Source organism: Cheilinus undulatus, linkage group 22 (assembly GCF_018320785.1).
Source record: "Cheilinus undulatus linkage group 22, ASM1832078v1, whole genome shotgun sequence".
NCBI lineage: Eukaryota > Metazoa > Chordata > Actinopteri > Labriformes > Labridae > Cheilinus > Cheilinus undulatus.
The window spans coordinates 9,577,926-9,602,255 of record NC_054886.1 but is presented as its reverse complement, the minus strand read 5'-3'; the positions used below and the strand labels follow the sequence as shown (position 1 = coordinate 9,602,255).

General features: G+C 39.2%; 1 protein-coding gene across 2 annotated transcripts in view; it reads left to right on the top strand.

The window, feature by feature from the left end:
• The window catches only part of rap1gds1 (RAP1, GTP-GDP dissociation stimulator 1), a 36,720-nt gene that overhangs the window by 5,711 nt on the left and 6,679 nt on the right, over window positions 1-24,330 (top strand). The window contains exons 2-10 of one of the 2 annotated variants that reach the window (XM_041779393.1): window positions 6,729-6,836; window positions 7,488-7,610; window positions 9,979-10,104; window positions 13,632-13,778; window positions 20,546-20,674; window positions 20,863-20,988; window positions 22,363-22,506; window positions 23,581-23,712; window positions 23,949-24,083. In XM_041779393.1, coding sequence (XP_041635327.1) covers window positions 6,729-6,836; window positions 7,488-7,610; window positions 9,979-10,104; window positions 13,632-13,778; window positions 20,546-20,674; window positions 20,863-20,988; window positions 22,363-22,506; window positions 23,581-23,712; window positions 23,949-24,083 — 1,170 coding nt within the window. The remainder of the gene's footprint in view (window positions 1-6,728; window positions 6,837-7,487; window positions 7,611-9,978; window positions 10,105-13,631; window positions 13,779-20,545; window positions 20,675-20,862; window positions 20,989-22,362; window positions 22,507-23,580; window positions 23,713-23,948; window positions 24,084-24,330) is intronic. The other variant, XM_041779394.1, reaches the window with a different exon arrangement.

Here is a 24,330-nt window from a genome sequence, read left to right as displayed (position 1 = left end):
AGCACTCTCAATTAAAAACAGTTCAACTTTTGGAGCAGCGCTGTGCTCATTAAGCTTATTTATCAAAATTAAGGAGGGGCAGAATGTCTGATAGTGGCTTTGTGAACTGCAGTGGAAGAGGAAATGCAGATCTGATTCGTCTTTTGGAGGGTGTCATTTCCAGGTCTACAGCTGCAAATGGTGGGAAGTGATAATCTGTACATTTTTTTCATGTTTCCCTCTTGATTTTCCTTAAATAAAGAAAAATAGGTTCATGGAGCTTTTTGATACTACAGAGAGAAATGTACTTTTCTGAAATGAAGGTTGAGCTCTCAAAGCACTGCTGTGGACACAGGCCTTTAATGTGAACATGTTGAATGGGAAAACGTTGCTTTTTATTCATGTATTTTTTCATATTAATTTAGATAAATTCATTGAAATATGTCATCGCAAACGCTTCTATTCCAGTAACAGTAAGATTTGATTTATTTTGCAGCCCTAATACTGGTGTTCAACATTTCTGTTGTGCTGCAACTGAGAGCGACATCCAGGTCAATGCAACAGAGTCTGCAGTTCTTATTCAATGCATCGTCCTCTGCTTTGGAGTCATTGTGCTGGCATAGCTAAACTCCCTCTGTTACAGAAACAATTTCAAATGATTAAAATGAATCCTATTCCCTCTGTGCAATCGATAAAATAAAAGTAAAAGTGGTGTGTCAGCTGCTGGAGTAATTAGAGGCCGAGATGGACCAAACCTGAAGGGTCTGACCTAATCAGGTTTTGCTAAGCCTGTGAGTAGAAATGCAGCCAAAAACAGACTCCAACTCATAATGTACATGGAAGATTTTTAAGATGTTTGGATTCATAAGATCTTTCTTTTCCTGGTGTTGATGTGCAGGCTTTGTCATCGGACTCTTCATCGGTTTATGTAGTCTATAGATCCAGTAAAGAGGTCTCATTCTTCACTGGAGATGTTGATCAAATATCATAAATCGCTGCTCTATTGAACATTTCTCAGAAAGGCCACGAGCGGTTTTCATTTCACGTTGTTAGGAGTAACAAATGATGTTTGAAATGGCTTCTGTGTCTCACTGATTAATAATATAAATGTTGAATTGATTCATAATGTTTGATGGATGGATGTGCTGCAGTTATAAATCATTGCCTCAGTTTCTGTGGTGAAATGGCCGATGCTGAAGCACTTTGACCACTTGTGGTCCTAATGATGGAGCACAGACAACATGAAACACTTCATCTTTGAAAAACAGCAGGCATGCTGGTCTTAAACAGAATCTACCACCATGTTGTATGTAGAAGAAATGGCTTGTACCATCTCGATAGGCTCCACAACTTCAAGGTTAAAATGTTTATTAGAGTTAATTCATATTAACTAAGGAGTGGGACTGTAGAGACTTGATTAAAGTAAAGAAATTCAATGTTTTTATAGTTAAGAGTCTGCTATCTCACAAGTAGAAGGTTGGGGTTCAAATGGTTTGTTGCATGGATGAAGTTCGCAATTTGAGGGAGAAAAGCTGTAAAAAGATGACTTCCTGCTTCGCACCAAAAGCTATCCCAGAATACTTTACTAGTAACTTGCAGGATTATCTGGTAAAGCCACTATTGACACCATCCACAACTTTTTTATTGAAACTCATTTATCAGTGAAAGATACTTAAAAAAATCTATAAATATAAATGCAGCATACTCCTGTTAGCCTGAATTAAATCACTGCCTGATTTTTCAAATCAACCTCAACATAAACTGTATTGTTATAAACAATCATGTTTAATCTTATTTCTCATTTAAAGCACAGTGCTGTTTTGAAAGCTGATATAATGTCCAGCCCTGCCTCAAAGTCTTCTTCTCTGTTTGATGCATGTTTTACTCCACAAAGATTAGCATCCCTGCCTTGTTGCAGCTCACTCATTTTCTCCTCTTGTCGAGGATATTGGGCTATGTTCACCAGTTCTCCAGGGTTTAATGGTCAATTCTCATCTTTTTTCAGATCTGATTGTTTTGTTTGCCTGTTCACACTACAGTGAACTTCAAAAAGATCAGATATGTATCTGATTGAGAACCACATACAAAAGTGACCTGAATCTGATTCGAAAAGGTCAGATTCAGTGTGACTTGTGCTGTTCACACTGTCAGAAAAAAATCAGATATGAGTCACATGTGAGCAAAAAAATCAGATTCAGGTCACTTTTAAGTGCAGTGTGAACGTAGCCTTAGAAGCAGCACTGTCTCCAGCACCGGTGGCAAGAACGCCAGTCAGGTGCGCATCAGGCTGCACTCATAAGCTTTGTTTAGATTAGTGGTCCTTATACTGTGATCTAAAAAGGTAGTGATGCAGAGGAGTGGATCAGACTTAATTTGTTTTAACCTTTTGCTCAAAGCCTTTAATAAAGTAGTCTTTGTTGTTTTAACACCATGATTAGTGACTGCCTCCATGTATGAAAGACGTTTCAGGGCTCTTACAGAGATGATCATGTCAACAGCTGGTCAATCCAATGCACTGACTTCTCTTGTCAGCTGTTCAGGTGGAAAGATAAGTGTGATTAAGTTTTCAAACCAACTACTGTGCAGTTAAAGTTTCAGAGAGATTGTAGTCGGAGGCATATGTGGCGAGCATATGTTTTTGTTCAAAGAGGCTATGTATCATGTAAAAAGTACTGTTCCATGGGTTGAGACATCTCGGTGCAGTCTTTTTGGCTTCATTCTAGGACTGGGACATTAATTGCAAATCATATTAAATCGCAATATGGCCTGCTGCAATTTACAAATCGTAGAAGTTGCAATATTTCTTTAACTTGAAATGCTTGCTTGAGTTGCTTCTGAAATAATTTCATTGTTTTCAATTCTCATTGTTATTAATGTATCTATCCATATGAGGGTTTCTAGCTATACACTCCCAGGAAAGTCAAAGCGTGCTGTTTGACTAGCCCAGGGAGCATCTTTTGAGCAGATTCTTCCCTGCCAAGTTAAACTGTAGATCCAACTTGCAATAAAATGGTTAAATTTATGATGAGCATGTTACTGACTGACTGTAGGTTATGGTATAGAATGATTTATTGCTTGAGTGTTGAAGAATAAATAAGAAGAGTTATCTAATAATAAGCACATATTAAATTTCAATATATTGGGGGAGAAATATCCCAGTTACATTATTTTTGTCAATTGTTCAGCCCTACTCTTTTTCCTGCTGAAAGCCGGACAGCTGTCTATCATTTCTTTTGTCATATTTTAGCATTTTCCCACATAACAGCATGCACTGTAGATCTGTTTTCCACGTTTGGCATACTTGGCTAGTACCACTGGTGTATGTCGTTATATACGGATGTGCTGATGACTGTTGACAGGATGACTATTGACTGGATGAAGCTGACCAGTGCACCTACTTTATGGCAGTCAGGGTTGGGGGATGGAGTTAAGAGGTGATAGAACGTGCAGCTGATGTCAGAGAATAATCGTGATCTATCACAAGTAAGCAGCACTGAACATGGATGAGGTACAGCAACAGAACAGACGCTTTTAGCAGCAGTGCATGCTTTATTATATAGCAGTCTTTCACTTAACATCAAGCAGTTCATCGGCAGTGATAAACACATCCTGTCTGTCACGGCATCTAACAACATTAGTACCATAAGAATGAAAATTTCTCTGGCTTTGAAAACTGTTGGAAAGATTTGAACCAGTTTAAGTACTCGACTAAAAATACTTATAACAGAGCAGTAGTCTTTCTTGGTCCAATATTGACATCTCCGTGTTAAAATGCTACATATCAAAGTCTCTTTGACTTTAAATAAAGCTTTTTTTTCTTCAGGAGGTCTAAAAATATAAAACCACTTGACTAGGTGATGATGTCTAACATAAAGTCATAATGTTAAGCTGGAGTATAGCCAGAGTGTTGACATATAAATATCACAGCTACAAAACATAGCCTGGAACTGAGTTTGACCTTAATGCTATATGTCAATCTGCATCATGTCTGAGTTTGTTAGTAATGTAAGGGATGTGCCAGTGGAACAGTATGTTCTGTTAATGAGGTGTACTGTTACCAGAGCTGTATGCTGCGTGTCAGGGAGAAGTTTTATTAGCTAGTGAAACATGTGACAACTGTTCTACATGTTTAAGAGCTGCTGCAGCATCCTAACAGACCACAGAGAAGTGGAGCATACATTTAACATTTGCAGTGATTGTGTTTACATGCACACTCATAAACCAATCATCATCTCATTTCTGGAGTTACCTGATTACTCCAGTAGTCATGTAAACAGACTAATGTGATATTCTCATCAGACAAAGGCTGTTATTGGATTATTAAAAATTGGATTAGCACACCTAGCTTTTTGCCCACTAATCTGATTATTTTGTACATATAAACAGTTTAATCTGGTTTCTTCTGTTCTGTTTTACCTGCATGAGTGAAGTACATGACACAGAGTGGAAGAAGAAGAAGCAGACATGACAAGCAGCAGTGTTAGGAGGCAGTATTTTGGTGGTGAAACTAATTTCATGCTCAATAAAATGATACAAAAGTGTAGAATAGATTCCCTGCTGCTGGAAATTCTCTCTCCATTCTACATCAGTGAATTCCTCAAGAGCTATTCTGGCTCTGAATGAGCGTCCAGTGAGGACGGGGTTTTGGTCAGAGTGAAGGAAGACCAGAGCTCAGACCAAAAGTAGATTCTTGCTGATATAAAGCTTGATGCTGTTTCCTGATTATAGACACAACATGAAGATGGTGCAGCCCTGACCAACGTCAAAGGCGACGCCATATCAAAAATCATGGTGTTATGTTATGGCATCTGGCAGACAATGTTTTGGTGCATTACTGCTACCATTAGTTCAAAAAACAAAACAGGAAGTTTGAGTTTTATGTTATGTACCCGTGGCAGTAAATTTAAAAATTGACAGAATCATGTAAACCAGATTTTTACAGAAAAAGGGAGCACTGAAGTGCATGTAAAATCATATCAAGTTACCATTAAATAAAGTGATCATGTAAATGCACACAGACAACCAAAAAGATGTGTTATTTAAATTTATTTTACCAAATTTTAATTAAGATAAAAAATCTCCAGTGTCCTGGCCATGCATACATAGCTGTAGATGATCTTAACATGATGCTGCTTTTTCTTTCTCCTGAAATTCTTCCTGGTGTATTTTTTTCTGTTTGCATTCTGCACCTTCAATCTAATTGCAATCAGGATGCCAGGCTTTGCAATTACATAATCACATAAAGGCTTTGATTATTTTTGTTTAGCAGTACTGTAAAGGTTAACTAGAATCTTTTTAGGTTTATAAACCTGTATTAAAAGGGTGAACTATGTCCCCTTTAAAACCAATTAAGAAGATGACATCACATAAAAGCAAGTCTTTAAAAAAGTGATTTAAAGGAAGTGACTGATTCTGCTTGCCTTATCTCCTCAGGTGGGTTGTTCCAAAGTCAAGGAGCCCTGATTGAAAATTCTCGCTCACCTTTAGTTTTAAGGTTTGACTTTGGAACGACCAGGAGGTTCCCACCTGAGGATCTGAGTCTGCGGGCTGGCACATGGGGTTAAAAGTTCTATTGGAGACAGACCCTTTAGGGCCTTAAAAGTAATGAGTAAAATCTTAAAATCAATTCTAAAGTTAACGGGAAGCCTGTGTAAAGATGCTAAAATCGGGGTGATGTGATGTGATGTCATCTGTTAAAACCTGTTGCAGCTGCATTTTGTACCAGTTAAGGCAAAAGAGTGATTTTTGGCTGATATGGTGTATATTTATATACCTTTATTGGCTAAATTAAGTTTGAAATATCGGGATATCAGCAAAAATCGAATATGTCGCATCCCTAATCTTGGCTTTTAGTATCTAATCAGTTTGTCATCCAATGTAATAATATCATGTTAAAAGAAAATGCCATATTAAATTCAACCATAAAAACATCGTTTTAGTCTTTCTGATGTGGTTAACTTGTGATTATGCTAATGCAGCAGATATGCCATCATATAAAACACCATGGTAAGTTATATGTAGGCTCAATGCTGTTGGTTTTCAGCTTCTTTGGTTTTTAATCATCCAAGATTTGTGCTTCATTTTTTTTGGAGCTGTCAAGAATGTGGAGACTCAGAAAAGTCAGAAGACAGAAAAATGAGCAATGATTAGTTCAAGATGGTTTTAAAATCATGTTTGACATTAATTCAAACAACAACTATTAAAAAAAAAAAGACTTGTTTTTCTCCTCTCTGTCTGAAAAATGTTGACATAGAAGAGCTAAATGAATATTTAGTACTATAGTAGGTCTAAAAAGGATTCTTTATCATCCACGGCTGCTGGTTGATTAATCAACACTGATATCAAACACAGTCTTAAATGATGCTTTTGATGATGTTCTTATTTCTTCCACTCTATCTGTTTACCATTAATTCTGTTGAAGGTTGCAGCTTGTTGGACTCGATCCCAGCTCACATTTGAACTGTTGCCAGTCTATCTACTGTCTACAGAGCATCCTGGAATGTTATTTCTTTTCCAGTATTTGACACCTCTTCTCACACTTGGAAGAGTTTGAGAGGTTTTCTCACAGATTTGGTTCATTTGTTGGCTGAGATATAAAAAACCGAGGATGTTCTACTTCAGCTCTAATATCTGGACCGAGGCCCAATCTGCAGCCCAGACAGCGATAGTGAAGTCGGCCCTCTCTCACTAACATCCCACTAAAAACAGAGATCCTCCAGTCTTTCTTCATGACCTGTTTCTGTTTTCAGATAACCTAAGTGAAGCCCTGGAGAAGCTGAAGTTAGCGTCTTCAGACAGCGCCACAGACAGCGTGGAGAGCTGCCTGGACTGCCTGCTCAAAGCTCTTGCCAACAACAGTGAGTGAAGTCTGAATTAACATCTATCATGGGACGTCCTGTTCAAGCTTATTTGACCCTATCCAGATTCAGACTGTTTAATGTTAAATATTACAACTAACATGTACAACAAAGAGAGAAACTGCTGAGATATTAGGCAAACCAGTGTTGAAGATTCCTTCTGGATATATCTAGCTCAGTATTAGGTGGAATCTTAATCTTAACAAAATTAGGCAGATTTTCTTTAAATAAGATTAATTTTCTGATGCAAAACATGGTCAAAAATATATATTTATTCTCAGATAAAAATAAAACTGATGTCTCAAAAACAAAAACTATTTTGTACTTTCTTAAAACTTGTTTTTTTTGGAAATGTTTCTTCTTTTAATTTTACTGCAGCTATGAGATGTGTGTTCAACTGCCCAACCTCTCTATTTGTATTTAACTAAAATTATCCAGGCATCACTGCACAACCAGATATGCCAAAATATGTTTTCCAATGCGAGCCATATCACCACAGAGTTTTATATTTGCCCAGTTGGCCATGAAACAAACCCAAAAGATGGCTGTTAGTAAGTCCAAATATAAAAGAAAAATACTAGCGCAAAAATGAATAGGGATGGCCATACATATGTACGTGTTAGACTTAAGTTAATCCTCTTTTTTCTGCAGACACTGAAGCGAGCATGAAGATCCAGGAGATGGCCATCCTTCCCCTGCTACCCAGCCTGCTAAAGCCCCAGTCCTCCTGCACCCCGAAAGTAGCCAACATCATCGCTGAGGTGGCCAAAAATGGTGAGATTGCTTTTATCCAGGCCTATAAACCCAAAGATTCTCTGACTTTCTGTTTCTCTGTTTTATCCGTTTTTAGTTTTTGCACTTCCTTTTGCATTTGTTCCTTGGCTTATTACATGTTTTCTCCATGAATGGATTAATGTGGCACAGAGACACATTTTAATCTTTGATATCAGATAAATTTGAAGAATCAAACACTACCAGTTTTGATTGACAGTCCATTTCAGACCTGGGCTCCTTTTTTCCTGTTTTTTCTTGGCATCTCAGAGCTAAGCTGTCAGTGACTGCGAGGTTATTGTGTAAGGACTCAAACCTTGCATAACTGCTGTGTCAGAGAGCTTCCATTTCCATAATGCCTCGGCGTGCGCTCAGGAGAAGCTTTTAGAGTAAAAAAAAAGCAGACGCGAATGGAGCTCTGAGAAGAAAAGGTTCGGGGTAATGAATGGGTTTTTAGCAGCTTGCAAGACTGCAGCTAATGATCACTCCCCAGCAGTTTGCCAAGCTTGGCAGCAACCCGCTGGCATTTATCTGTCACCGCTTCCGGAAACGTCTGCGAGCAGCCAAGTGACTGCTGGGCTAAAGACGACCGCCTTTCTGTCTGACAGTTTGAACCGAGAAGATTGTCTAAAGCGGCACTGGGCGAGATTTAATGTTTAAACCCATTAATCTAATTTACATAAATCACCACCTTTAATGAGAGCCTTAAACACATATGATCCAACATGGCTGCCAAAATGAAAGGTTGGTTATAGTTAGTTTTTATAATTAGTCAGAACATGGACACTGGTCTTAAAAAAAGCTGTATAACCTTTTAAAGAAGCACGTCAACACCTAACCTTTACCATAAAGCATCATAGTTCACCTGGACAGGTAGCTAAAGGACTGCTACAGGTGGGAGAGAAGACAATAAATCCTCTCTATCCCATTAACAAATGGTTAAAGTAATATATTTGATTCTGTGGAGGATATTTAAAAAATCTATCTACACTGTTATTAATTTAAAAGTCCTCATTTCACCACCCAACTTGATTAGGTCTTGTATTTGTAGAACAGCATGTTTTATGCTCTTTTTGATAAAGGTATTACATCCTAGTATGACAAAATTAAGAGGGATCACACATTCATGTGCATGTTCAAGTGCTATGATCCCCCATCTCCCTCTCAAACTAGCCTGGGATGTGATACTCAAGTCACCTCTCTGCATAAAATCACAGAAAAAAATGTTTTGATATGTCCCTGCACTTTTCAGTATATTGTATAACTGAAATTGTGGTTTTCAGTTGTCTTTCTGTAACTTGCCTCATTTTCTGATATGGCTGTTTCATTATCTCAGCTACACTCAGCTATGTGTACAGAGTTACAGTGTTTACAGCTGCTTCTTTGACCATGATCAGAGCCACAGCTTGCTCTTATGTGTCTTTGGACTTTAAACAATCGAGTTATCAGTAAAAAGATACATTTTTAACAGTAGTTTGAGCTACTTTATGGATATGTAAATCACCGCAGCTTGCGCTTAATACTAACCAAGTTGAGCCATTCCAGTCAGTGATTCGCCAATATGATAACTTCTTCTGATGGCTGATAACTGATAAGAACAGATTTTTTAAATTGTTGATTTAAAGAGAAGGTAATTTTCTGTATAAATGCACATGTGGGGGTAAGAGGGGGATAATATGTAGTGAGCAATCAGGATGTAACCCTATCAAAATCTCACGGTATGGTAATACCACGGTAACATGTAGGGCTGGGCAATGAATCGAAAATAAGATTAAATCGTAATATGGCCTGCTGCAATTTTCAAATCGCAAAAGGTGCAATATTTCTTTGACCTGAAATTTGTGTTAAAATACCAGTTTAAAGCTTTTTTTTTTGCAGCAGAGAAGTTATGCATGACATATCATGCAATCATTCAAGTGCCATTTTTTAGAATAGTAGACAAAAAATCCTACCTTCTTAATTTTCTTAAACAAGGAGTAAACAAACACCCTCATTATAAGTTGATTTTATTGGTTGTCATCAGAATAATGAAATTATTTAAAATATTTGCAGTATTGGCCTATAATTTATCGGCACCAGTGATTATGGTGCATCCCTAATTCCAGTATGTAGCCTGTGTCAAAGCCTGAGATGGATGGATCTAGACGCTGCACATGGATATACCTTTTTTTAAGACTAAGTCCCATTTCTAGCTAATACCCCTACCCCTTGACTTTGGGTGCCTCCTTGCCTTTTTAAACAAAGTTACGAGAGGTAGCAGTGGAATCCTCTCAAACTAAATGGGCCGACCCGTCAAGTCTAATGACTGCAGAGCTGATGGATTGTAGGAGTTTATAAAACTGATGTATTTTCTACTTCCTCTCTCCATCAGAGTTCATGCGGACTCCGTGTGTGGACGCCGGCCTCATCCCTCCTCTAATTCAGCTGTTAAACTCTGCCGACCAGGAGGTTTTACTGCAGACCGGCAGAGCTCTTGGCAACATCTGTTACGACAGCCGTAAGTAGGAGTTTGTTTTTTCTGATGGACCCTGAACATGTCACAAGCCCTGTCATCACCATCGCAGAGCTAATGGAAAAATAAGTCATAAAACGGTGCTGCTTTCAGCTGCTGCAGACACTGCTTTGATCTTAAATAAAGTGTTACAGACACAGAAACCTTGAAGGAGTTAGAGCAGTGCATGCTGGGAAATTCTGCTGGATTACTGTCTGCTGGTCAAGAAAATGAAACCTTGAAGGCTCAGTTTAGGATCATTGTTGTTTATTTGAACCTCAGTAGCTGCTGCTTTTGAGGAGTTTGGTGACTGTACGACTCAATGAAATAAATGCTGCTAGTAACAATTATATACTGCAATACCAGGTAGAAAAGATGTTCCCAGTCTCTCTGGGACTTTTAGAGTAACCCTCTAGACTGCCATTCCTTTCAGCTGGAAACCTACTGTATGTTTATGAGTGTGAAGTAGTGCTGTTGATCATTTCAGATCTAAATCTCAAGATTTGATAGGGTTCTAATGCATCTTTTGAGGGTTTAGGTAATGAAAAAAGTATTATTTACATTTTATTTCTAAAAACCATCCATTTTTAACCTGCATGAAGGGAAATAAATAACAAAAACTTGCGTTTTTCTGTCCGATTTAACTTCAACCTTTCATACTCTATTTGTAATAACTTGTTCTGCAGTTGAAAAAGCCACACATGGACCCTCTGCCCCTAGAAATCTCATTAATGACTGAACCAGCAGGGTGGTTTTTGAGGATTTGAATATTGACCTCAGGGACGAGCAGCCGGGTTTAAGCCTGATTCTTCAGCTCGTTTTGGAGGCTTTAACCACAGCTGTCAGTTCTGCTGCATGGTTTCTCCTCTCGTGGAAAAGCCGGGCATCTTTGGAATCTGAAGGGAAGTGACATTTGTTTGAGTAGAGGGAGGTCTCAGCGAGCCGGCGTGGATTTATAAAAGACGTGTGGAGAAGCAGCTGCTCGCCACCTCTAAGAAACACAATGTAACATGGAAGACACTGCATCCGCGTCTTCAAGGGGAAAAATGAATCTTGGGTGCAAGATGATGATGAGAGGTCTAAATGAACGGTGCATTCAGAAAGAATTCAAATTCATTTTATTCTGTTTAAATTAACTTTTTTCTCTCATTGAGCTACACCCAGTATTCCACAAGGAAAAAGGGAAATTTTTGCAAATATATAAAAAATAAAAACTGAAATATCACATTGGCATAAGTATTTAGCCCTTAAATTTAGCTCAGGTTCCTCCTGTTTCTCTGGATCTTTGATGAGATGTTTCTACACCTTGATTGGAGTCCACCTGTGGTAAATTAAACTGATTGGACAGGATTTGGAAAGGCTTACTTCTCTATAGATGACCTCATGGCTAACAGTTTATACCAAAGAAGAAACCAAGCCATGAGGTCAAAGGAACTGCCTGCAGAGCTCAGAGACAGGATTGTTGACATGCACAGATCTGGGGAAGGCTACAAAAACATTTCTGCTGCACTAAAGGTTCCCAAGAGCACAGTGGCCTCTCGAATTCTCATATGGAAGAATTTTGGCACAACTAGGACTCTTCCTAGAGCTGGTCGCCCAGCCAAACTGAGCAGTGGGGGGAGAAGGACCTTAGTGAGAGAGGAGACCAAGAACCTGATGGTTACTCTGACTGAGCTCCAGCGATTCTGAGTGGAAACTAATAGGATTTTAAAGTTTGTATGTAATGCAAAAGGCTGCACAGCAGCTCTTCAGCATTGCAGTGATTTTTTTCCTCTCGGCTAAAAGATGTGATGTTTTGTGTGTGTTCCTCTAATATTTAATTATTCCACTTGTATGTTTCTAAGCACTTGAAGTTTATTTTCCTAGCACTAACCAGTATCAGTGTAATTGTTATCAACAGAACAGAAAGAGAAAATGTTATCCACATGGCGTTTCTGTGTTTCTGAGGTGTGGCATGCAGCCATGAGTAAATGAAAGTAGCAGACGCAGTGATACAGAGAGGGCTGACTCATGTAACGCTCCCTTTGGCAGCTGTTCTAGCAGACAAAAACCTCCCAGAGAGACCGTCAGCACTGCTGTGAATTTATTGTCTCTCCAAGGTAAAGTTTACTGGTCTTTAAAGGGGTTTGAAGTGCAAACGGACCCAGAAAACAAAGGCTTAATTAAGCCCAACATATCCACGCTCACTGATCTGTTCATTCTTTGCTCTTTCCTTGTTTTTTTAATTTTGCTCATTGATTTGTTTTTTTACTGTGTTCAATGTTCTGTCTGCAACAAAATGATTATATTTTTCAAACCTGTGTGAGGTTTAGACTAAAATATCTAAACACTAAGTGGATTTCTTTAAAATTTGGTACATCCATGTATTTCCCCTTCAAGATGATTTTGATAAACTTTTGTGTTTTTGAAATAAAAACCAAAGACAGTTTTGGTCTTAATTGTTAAAGGTGCAGATAAAGTTTGTGTTTTCCAAAGTTTTGAGGGTTAAGAGCAAATATCTCTTCACTAATTAATTTGACTGCCTTGTATTTTTTTTCTTTACAAAGGCAAAAATGCATAAACCCCATAAACCCTTCCATTTTCAAAAATACCTGCCTATATTGACCAGGCCTTAGGTTTACGCAAGGGGTGTCCAAATTTTTTCCACTGAGGGCCACATACTGAAATAAATTAGAATGGGTGGGGCCACTTTCATATACCAAACCTTGAGGTTATTAAAGTCAGTAAAACCAATCTAATAGAGGTTTCTTCTTAGTTTCATTCTTAGTGATTGTGAGTCCCCACATGGCTGGTGAGTGGTTGACAAGGCAAAGAGCCGATCAATTCAAGGACTTTGGGGAGGCCATTCAGTTTTCAGGGGGCCCTGGTTGGCCCTGGCTACTGCTGACTATGTAGCTGGAATGCTATTGGTGCTGCCATGTTCTGTGGTAATCAAGTAGGGCGTTATAAATTGAGATATTAATACTTTGGTTTGGCTGAAATGCTTTTACCACCTACAGTGTTGTCTAAGTTTAGTCACAAATTTTAAAACATAATAAAATTCTTCTTGTCAAAATGTTTGTTTACAGACTTAGCATGGTAGCACCGCCTTGTGCTGAACCTAAGAAGTACAATACAGCCAAGCAAAAGCTTCATGTTCTGATTTGGGCCATATTTCACTATTTTTTCAAAATTTGCTGTGGGCCAATCAAAAGTGGACCGCAGGCCGTATTTGGCCCCCTGGTCATAGTTTGGATACCCCTGCTGTTAAAACACCCAGCTTTTTTTTCTGTATGGATTGAATGTTAAATGAGATTAGCTTCATATGAAACTGAAACTTTCCTTTACGTCATATGTTTATGGTTATTATTTCCTTTGCACCTGTTCTACCAGCATTATGGTGTTTTAGCCTTAGTTTGCATTGATTTGTATGTTTTATCTTGCCTTCTTAACATTCTTTTCCCATGTATTTTTCAGGTTGTGGTTTATTTTTCTTTCCTTTTTTCTTGGTTTGCTTTGTGGTTGATTTGTGTCCTGGCCTCTTTGTTTTGCAGATGAGGGCAGGAGTGCAGTTGACCGGGCAGGAGGGGCTCAGATAGTAGCTGATCACATTAAATCGCTCTACCAAAATACTGAGCCGGAAAATGAGAAGCTGTTGACTGTCTTTTGTGGCATGCTGATGAACTATAGCAATGATAATGGTAATGACCATCTTCCCCCCCAAAGAACAACTGTTAACTAATCACAACTAATCAGCAGATGTTCTCTCTCTTACACAGATGATTTGTTGTTTGGTTTAAACCAGAAGACTCTGTTTTCTTTTCTTGGACTGATTTTTTTCCTGATCTTTCTATCACGCTCTCTGTTGCTTTTCCATCTTCACCTCTGAGGTAACCTGCCGTTATTAATGTTTACTTAGAGTCTGGTCTGATAGTAGCAGTTCTCTTTCCTCTACCATGATCCTATAAGTCTCTAATTGTTTATAGGCTCAGCTGGTAGATGAGAATCTGTAGATGTTTCATGCTAATGTAGGCTCAGTCTCAGTTCTAGTTTTTACCCCTATACCTCATTTTCAAGTGCCCCCTTAACCCTAGGAGCAGAGTTACAATGGGTAGTGGTGAAATCTTCACCCTGATGCATCATCAAGAGTCATTGAGGGCATTTACATACAAGTATGTGACTTTTATAAACAACATATGACAATGCTTGTTTAAGATAAAAAAAGATGAAGCCTAAGAGACATCAGTCATTTGGTTACTGAAAGAGGCTTTAAAGTCTGATCTGATGGCTGCCATGTTTGAAAAACTGTCACAAAAAGGGAGAGATGTAGGAGGAGAGAAGATGGAGTTATAGAAAGAGAGAATGACGTGCAGAAAAGAGGGTGATGCAGGAAGACTAAGGTAGCGGATGCAAAAGACAAAGGAGGGAGATGCAGAAGAGAACAAATAAAGAGGGGGATGCAGAAAGAAAGTGAGAGGAGAAAGATGCAGAAACTCTGAAGAGGAGGATGCAGATAGAAAGAAGAGGAGGATGCATAAAGATAAAGGTGGGAGTTATAGAACAAGGGAAGAGAGAGATGCAGAAAGGGAAAAGATGTGAGTGTAGGTAGGTAAACGGAAATGCAGAGAAAACTTAGAGGAAGATGCAGAGCAAAGGAAGAGGATGTTATAGGAAGAGAGAAGAAGTAGATGCAGAAAGAACAAATGGGGAGATAAAGAATGAGTGAAGAGGGAGACACAGAATTAGAAAGGAGATGTAGGAGGAGATAAGAGGGAAATGCACACAGAAAAAAGAGGGAGATGCATACAGTGAAAGGAGGAAATGCAGACTGAATAGGGAGATGCAAAAAAAGATAAAAAAGAAGCAAAGTAGAGAAAAGGGGGAGATTCAGAAAGAAATACGTGAGTGCAGAAGAGGAGAAAAGGAAGCTATGGTAAAACGGAAGATGGAGTTGCAAGTTAAGAGAAGAGGGAGATACAGAAAAGAAGAGGAGGAAAATGCAGAAACATTAAAGGTAGGAGTTATAGCAGAAGAGAAGAGAGAAATGCATAAAGGGAAAGAGATGGGGGTGTGGGTTGCTTGTCTGACAATCTTTTTTTTTTTTGGTTAAAAAGTTAGCATCTTTAAAGATACTTTAAAAAAATGTTTTACAAGAAAGAGCAATGATTTAAAGACTTTAGATTAAGATATTGTCCTTTTGTTTTCAGTTTATCCTGAGCCAGCTGCTCATACCTTAAGCTTTTGCTTCCATATTTCTCTGTCTTCATTATGTATTTACGTTACTTTTCATTGCCCTAATCTGAAATTAACCACAAGTTTAAATATGAGCTGTTTTTACCATTTCAAAGACATGGCAGGGGTGCCTTTACCCCTCTTCTGTGTCTCTGCGTATGTCTTATTTCCTGGTCTTCGCTTCATTTTGTGTCTCTGTGATGTTTCTGCTTGTTGTGAGCCAACGTTATGTGATCTGACAGACTCAGACCTCCTGCCAAGGTGTTTCTTGGCTCTGGACCAGTCTCTGATGTGTTTGGCTGATTGATGAGAGGTTTGGGGTCGCTCTGACGGAGTGGATGAGTTTTTGTGGCTTTCTGCAGCTTTCAGCAGCTTTCTGCATTGAGCTGACTCTTCATATATAGTTAATGTCATGACAACTCCCCACTTACTCACACTGAATCAACTGCAGCAGTTAAAAGGCTTCCTTTAGGAAAAAATGCAAGATATTACAGAAGCCTGAATAATGGGTTAATAGTTTACCTAAGATAGGTTTAGAAATGATAAAGAAAGAAATGAGAGTAATGGGGATTGTTTGTATTTTTAATACCAGAAAAAGCCTTCCTTAAAAAAATTAAAACCAATGCAGTAAGATAAACAAACCAATGGAGGCAGCTGAGCTCAGCAACTCTGTTCTTTTGGGAGGAACTATTACCAAATTGGTCATTAAAGTATGGTGACATTAAAGGGAGTGATCCGATAGCTGTCTCAAGCTTAAACAGAGATCTACTTTAGGTCCATCTGCGTAGAGACTTTCAATAATATTGTTAGACATCTAGAATGATAATTCTGAGTCTGTAGTTTATAAAAAGCATTTTTATTTGAGATTTGATTGAATTAATTGGTCAACAAAAATGAAAACTAGCAGACTTTACTGACGGTTTCTGTCAGGAGCAATACAAAAACTTAACTTTCATGTATTTTGATGCCAAAATCACAAACAACCAGTCTGCTCTCTCAAACTTCCAAATCTCACCACTTTGTCAAACTCGACTTTAGAGTAAGCTAGCTAAATGTTGCTAGCTGATACATTCGTTATGGTAGTGATTACAGGACATGTGTGAACACTTAAGTTGTCGCCACAAATCAAGAAGTAGTTCCTCTATTTCTTTTGTCAGTCTAAGTTAATACTCCATGTTTACCTTCATTGCCATGGCTGTGTTTGTTGTGCTTCCTCCTTCAGTCTGCTTGCTTCCTAATTGGCTACCGTTTGGTTCCATGAGACAATCTATAGAGGGCCTGCAAAGCTGTACTTGACATTTCCGCCACAAAACAGGATTTCTGATCAAAAATATTGAACATGTTGAATATTTAGAACCAGAACAGCTCTGATCCTCTTTTGAGCAGATCAGGGAGGGTAAAATCACTCTAAGTACACCTCACACCACTGGAAAATCTGCCGAGATGATCTTTGAAATCAAAGATAATCACAGTCTCGCCTCGGGACCCACCACCATCACTACCCCAAACCATCACACCCCCAGAACATCTAACCACCCAAAACTATTTACCATCAATGTTGCAGTGTGGACTTAGGATAAACAAAGCACGACTGGTTAAAGGGAAAGGACAAACCAAACATTCTTTAAACATGCATCATTTCAGGAAGGGAGTGCATGCATGCATACATTTTGTTCTAATCTATTTCCTGTAATAACTTTGTTTTGGTTGTTTCCCGGGGATCTTGAGAAATTAACACATGGTTACAGGAAAACAAACTTTGTAGCCCACAATAACAAGATAAAAGAGTCAACATTATCAAGAAAACAACCAAAATGTACTCACTGTCATGGCAGAACAGAGGAAAGTGAAATATATGGATGTCTGTCTGAATAGGGCTTCTACTCATCAGAAATTTTCTAGAATTTCTTTTGGGTCCTGACCCACCAGTTAAGAATCACCACACTGGACAATTTTGGACCCGATTTGCCCCTGCCAGTGGTATTTGTTTGTCGCATCAATGTGTGTTGGTAATACAGTTATTTTACTGTTCCTGACTGAGTCCAATCAAAACTTTTTGATATTTACAATGATTCCAGCTCACGCTGCCTCCCATGAAATAGCTACAGTAGCAAATGAGTGCAGGCAGACCAGGTGGCAACCCCATCCAGATATTACATACCTTTAAAGCTCACAGCTAATGTAAACACAGCTGTTTGTTTGACCTCTGAAGTCACGTTTAATCTTGAGTTTCTGTGGAATCTCTACAGTGAAAATGTTACTACTGACAGCAGATGTGTGGTCTCACATGCCATGTTCAGAGGATTGTAATGTTAAAACCAGCAGATACTTTCCTGATGTCTGTGGCCTCCATCATTTCTTTCATCAGTTAAGGTTTGAAAGTCGTCTGGAGTATGGTCGGGCCAGGAAAAAAATCCAGTCCTAAAATGATGCTATGACCTTGTGTTTGTCTATCTTTTTGAAAGCTTTTGGCATCATAAGCCCTTTTTCAGTCACTCCTCGTAAACCTCCGTGTCAAGGCTTTGTTGCTCTTCAGCCATCATGTGTGTCTGTTGCGTTGGCTTCTCCTCTCTTTTATGGTTTTATGGGGTTAGCTCATCCTTGGATTGTAAGGTCATCTCGACATTCAATAAGAACCTGAAAGGCTCTTTTTGAGTGTTCTTCAGACTTTGCCCTTTTCTTTTCTGCTCTTTTCCTCCACCATCCTATCATTCACTCTGGTTTTTAGAGGAGAAATACATTTCAGTGCTTTCTTTCTGCTCTGCAGGTGTGTCTAATAGCTCTGCCACTTCTTACCAATGAAAAATGTATCTAATTTTAACTGAAATTCAGGAATGTGCAATGTACATGCTTCTAATTCTAATTCATCCTCCTGTTTGTATAAAAGCCAGCATTGAATAGCTTTGCTGTTTTTAGGGTTGAAATGGAGGCTTACTTGATCCTTTATCATAAACGTTGATTTCTCTGTTTTATCTTTTGCTTTGATCTCCCACATTTAGGTTGTGTTATGAGGGCATTTGTAAAGACTTGTTCAAGTGTTAAGGTCATCACACACTGAGTCCATTATTATCAGATGCATTTTGTAGGATCTGTAATCTGAAAATACATCATCTGCTCAATCCTTACACACTGAGTCAGTTGCTTTTCTGTTGGCCTTCACTGCAAAGATTCTAAGAATGTAGCAAATTGTTTCATACTGTGAGCCCATGGCCCTGTCACTCCTCTAAAATTACGCTGGGTCCATCCATCCTGACAGAGAGCTTCATACAGCACCAGCTCGAGCGTCACAGTTGTGCCAAGTTGGAGAGCTGGAGAGTAACTTTTAATTTAGACTTGGATAGGTGGCAGAGAGAACAAACTTTCCATGGTTGATATCCACTGAATAAACGGGCAAATCACAGTGTTTAAAGTGAGGTTTCAGTGCAATAGAGTGCTGGAGAGAGAGTGGAGGGGTAGGACGGGGGTGAGCAAGAGAGAAGGCGACGATCTGAATCATCAGCCACCATGTAAATGACAGTTGAACCTGTTCCCAAATTAAAAAACTGTGCCATTATGCGAACATGACAAGAGCAACATGAGCTCGATTTTCTTCTGTAACATGCAGAAAAATCAGACTCAGTGTGCAAAGACCTTAACTCCTGAGAACCTGCGGCTACTGTGGTCACATATGGGGTCGACTGATTATCAGCCTGGCTAATCATTGAGGCACATATTTGGTTTTTGACTGACTATTTTATATCATAGGTCAGAGGTGTCCAAACTATGGCCCGGGGGCCAAATGCGGCCAGCAGCTCATTTTTGATTGGCCCGCAGCAAATTCTAAAGAGAGAATTAAATATGGCCCACATCAAAAAATGAAGCTTGTGCTCAACTGTATTGTACTTCTTGTTTAGCACAAGGCAGTGCTACCATGTTTAATCTGTAAACAGACATGACAAGAAGATACCTTGATTAATAACATCCTGATGGATTATCACAGCAAATAGCAGCATCAATAACTTTCAGGGGCAGAACCAAATTGGATTGGCTCCCCAAAACCCTGAAAATTACTCTCTATTTGCCCTGTCAGCCATTAACTAGCCATTTAGGCATACTCAATCACTAAGCATTTATTAACTTACATTGGATTAGTCTTACTAACTTTAAAATCCTCATGGCAAGGAATTTGAAAGTGGCCCCACCATCCTCATATATGCGGCCCTCTGTGGAAAAAGTTTGGACACATAGATAATTGCTAAAATTATTGAATCAAAAACTTTAGTTCCACTGCTACTCTTCTGGCTTTATTTTCATTCTCCAGTCTCACCAAATGTCCTTTGTACAACACATTCTGACTGGTTAGATTCCACATGAGCACTAGCCAATCAGCACTTAAGCCTGGGCACAACCGACACAGTAAGCATATGACATCACTTCCTGTTTTCGCATCTACTGTGTTGCTCTGTGTGCCGTTTTTTATGCAGATAGACTTTTGGCAAAACTGTTTATTTTTCCCAGTTTTTTATATTATACAGTTTTACTTTTGCCACATTGAGTAACTTTTGTACATCATAATATAGCTGTTCCACATATTGTTCCACAATTGGTCTCATGAACTACTAATAATTGGCATCCATTTTAGCCCTGAAAATCCAGCATCGGACGACCCCTTTTCTCCTGTACTGTAGATACTGGTAAACATTAATGAGGCTAAGTACTGGCTGAGAGGTCTCTGGCTTTAGTGATTTAAATTTTGCCTCAGTGCTGTTGAAGGGTTTAAATTAGTCTTTCTGATTTTCTGTGATCGTCATTTGATGTAAACATACGCCATTCAGGAGAGGTGGAGACTAAAATGAGTCAGTGCTGCAGCTCCATATAGTGGTCAACGTTAGCTCCCACTGGGCTAAGCCCTTTTTTACTCTCCAGACCTCTGCGCTTGTCACATGACTGGAATCAAGGCTTTATCTTGCTTGTGTGCTCAGAGCTTTATTACCTAGATTTGTCATATATTTGTTATTCTGATGTGATAAAAGTAATGTGTTGGATTAAAGTGCCGCAGTCTCACCTGAATGTCCTTTTAAAGAATTAATCTACATTTCCTTGTAGTGGGGTGGTTTAAGCTTACATGATTTTTTAAATCACCTCTTTGGTTTTATAGTTTAAGTTATGAATTTGCCCATAATTTTCTGACACTAGTATATTTTCAGACAGCCGATCATCTGCTTATCTTTCCGTGTCTGTGTTTGTGTGTCTGCAGATTCCTTACAAGCCCAGCTGATCAACATGGGAGTGATTCCCACTTTGGTGAAGCTGCTCGGCATCCACTCCCACAACACAGCGCTGACAGAAATGTGTCTAATCGCCTTTGGGAACCTGGCAGAGCTCGGTGAGTTTACATACACGCCTGTTAACAATGTATGCTGCTCATCTTTTTTTAACACCTCTTAGAACTATATAGCTTTATATACTGTGTTAATTGCTGTTATTTTAATTTGGTGTTACATAAGAAATACAGATATTGGACTCCAGTTGAAGGTTTTCCTCCCTGTAAGACTTGATCTTTGTGGTTTCCAGAGTCGAGCAAAGAGCAGTTTGCCTCCACAAACATTGCAGAGGAGCTCGTTCGTCTCTTCCAGAAGCAGACAGAACACGAAAAGAAGGAAATGATTTTTGAGGTTCTGGCTCCTCTGGCAGAAAACGGTAATATGATTTCTCTTTCCTATTTTCTATCGTTGAACAAAAGGCCCCATCAACTGTCTGGAGATTAAAACAGTGAGAGTCTGCAGCCTTCTCTCGTGCATTTAAATCAAAGCATGTCCGCCTCCTCTGTAGTAATTTATCCTCCGAGTGTGAGTCATGCTGCTGCTAACTGCACAGTCATGGCAGACACATTCTGCATTGGCTCAGCTGCTGTCTTTAAAGCTTAAACAACGTCTCCCTGTGAGGGTCTGCCTGTTGTTATCACTGTTCAGACTCTCTCTGAGCTCGTACACCATCAGTCTCCACGACAACGTCCTACTTTACTCCACTCAGGAGGAGCCTCGTAATCTGTCTGGCCCTTTGTGTCTTAGATTTGTTGCCCTGCATGTTTGTTAGAAGCAAATTTGAGCACTGATTCCAGATGAAATATGAGCACTGTGCCATGGTTTAACTTCAATTTCAGTGTACATGTTAAAACGTCAGGGCTTTCAGACTGGCTGTGTGAGTGCTGCATCTCACATGCTAAGAATCTAGAGAATAGAAGGCTCACCTTTTTGTTGTTCCTAAACTCTTCCACTTTCTAATAGTATCAGAACCACCCATTTAGGATCACAAATGTTTAAAAATGGAGACTACAAAGCTAGGCGTGGACACTGGTCTGATTGAAACACCTGGATTTTATAATATACAGATGTGGCCAAACATTTTTGTCCATATAGTGTACCTCTACCACCACTTTTAATTCAAAAAGGGTGTTTAGAACTGAGGGGAAGGGGTAAAAGTGTGGATAGGTCTGAGCTTAAATTTCCCCATTACATCCAGAATGAGCAGTTGCCCTGCAATTTACAAAAACGTGCTGTTAATTAAACAATATGGGCAAAGATTTACATACTCTTTGTTTTTTGCATAAATAAAATATCATATTTCACTTTTCATCCTCCTAAGGTATCAAAACTGTCTCCTCAGTACTTAAAGTAACTTTGTATACTTTTTACCTTTACTAAAGTAGATTCATAGAGCAATAACTTTACTTTAATTCATTTTTAATCAAAGGAACGATTACAAGAGTAGTATTCTTGTACTCTTTCTGCCCTTGCCTTAAAATTCTAATATTTGCATAAAGTAGTGGATTGAAAGCTGCCTTATTGTAGTAACACATACGTGCTACATGAATATAAAAAGCTGTTTTTATAAGACTTTTTTTAATGCTTTCCCGGCCTCCTATCTTTCTAAATCCTCACATGTTCTGCAGCCTTTTTTTGTATGCACAGCCATGTCGAGTCCCATGTGATGCATTTCATATGATGCAGCACTGCATTGCAGCAGCAGCGTGTTTTACTGGACATCTCCTCCTCCTCCTCTGTCTCCTTCCAGATGTGATAAAGCTGCAGCTGGTGGAGGCCGGCCTGGTTGAGTGTCTGCTGCAGGTTGTGGCTCAAACTGTGGACGGAGAGCGGGAGGAGGACATAGCTCAGCTGAAGACGGCCTCGGACCTCATGGTTCTGCTGCTGCTGGGAGGTAAACACATGAGATGCACGGACAATAATCCCTCCTAATAACCACATATATAACGTTAAAATTCATTCTTAGTCACCCGGGGTTTGGATGGTCTACTTCCAGAACGTACTGTATGAATCTACCGAACATTGTGTAACACTTATTAAAGATTCATACTTTATTCTAGCAGTCAGATTCTCTCTACAGCCACATGTTCAATGTGACTTAATTTAAAGACAGAAATGCTAAAAGTCCATAAATATAAATGTGTTCTGTCCAGGGCTGACGTTGAGAATCAATAATTCAACATTTATCTAAATATTTAATTGCAGCAGGATGAACTTGAACATGCTGTGTTATTAATTGACATAATCCTCTGCAACTCGGACATCACAGTTCAGACTTTATTATTCCTCGATTTAACAGAGTGTAGAGTTCATTTGGTAAAATCATTTCTTGTAAAGTGCAGGGATCGTAGCCAATGGATGCGGAAATGTTCTGATGAAAACTGCAGTGTGTAGGTCCACCTAGAGCACTGTTCATCAACTGGTGGCCCAGGGGTGTGCCCCATGTATGTGGACAGTCCGGGTTCAAATCCGGCCTGAGGCCTTTTACCGCATGTCTGTCCCCCGCTCTCATCCCTGTTTCTGACTCCATCCACTATCCTCCTCTATCAAATAAAGGCACAAAAATGCCCAAAATAAACCCTAAAAAAAAAAAAAACTCAATCGCCCCCTTGTGGCTGTCTGCAATAAAGGGACTGATCTCACTGTTGGAGCCTAGAAATTCTGCACATTTTAAAGACACTGAAATATTTAAGAAATATATGTTAATTAAACCATTTCAAAATTTTCTTCAGTTTATTTGAAAGTTTGGCTCCCAAAGTGCCTGTCTAGGAAAACACTGGCCCTTGTTCAAATGTGGTCAAAGACCCTTGAACTAGAGCTTTAATGGACTCACTTTACTACATTCCCAATGGTTCCTAAACAATGTTCTTCACTTTCTGCCGGCCCTCTGACATTTGCATGTCATGCAGCTTGAAACCAATACTCTAAGTGGTGTTAAAGAATAATTTGTTCTCCTCCTCTTGTGTAGATGAGTCCATGCAGAAGCTGTTTGAAGGAGGGAAAGGCAGCGTCTTCCAGAGAGTTCTGTCCTGGATCCCATCTCACAACCATCAGCTGCAGCTTGCCGGGGCCCTTGCCATCGCTAACTTTGCTCGCAATGGTAAGATTAGTTTCTCTTAGCGGTGAAAATCCCAGAGAAAAATAAACCTCCATAACATTCATCAGACCCATTAGGACAGTAGTGAGATGGCACTGATATGTATACTATAGATCTTTTATAATTAAACTTTAATCAGAGATTTTTTTTATAGTGATGACAGTGGATTTGATCTTAAAGAGGTCAAAATAATGTCACGACATTTAGACATTTCCTATTCCATCACTTCCTGGTTGTAGATGGAAACTGCATCCACATGGTAGACACCGGTATTGTGCAGAAGCTTCTGGAGCTGTTGGATCGACACGTTGAAGAAGGAAATGTCACTGTTCAACACGCAGCCCTGAGTGCCCTGAGGAACCTCGCCATACCAGGTGAGCAGCAGGAGACATGGACCTGTCCTTCGTGGGGTCAGGTTTATCATGTATAACTAGTGCAGCCTAAAAAACATCCTGCAGTGTGATTTCTCTTTATGAAGTTTGTATGTTTTTATTGGGGTTAGTCAAAATAACGTTTAATGAATTAGTGTGTATTTTGGCTTTGTATTAAAGCTGTAGATCAGTGGTTCCCAACCATTTTTCCTTGGAGCCCCTCCTTCTTTTATTCAAGGCAAAGCTGAGC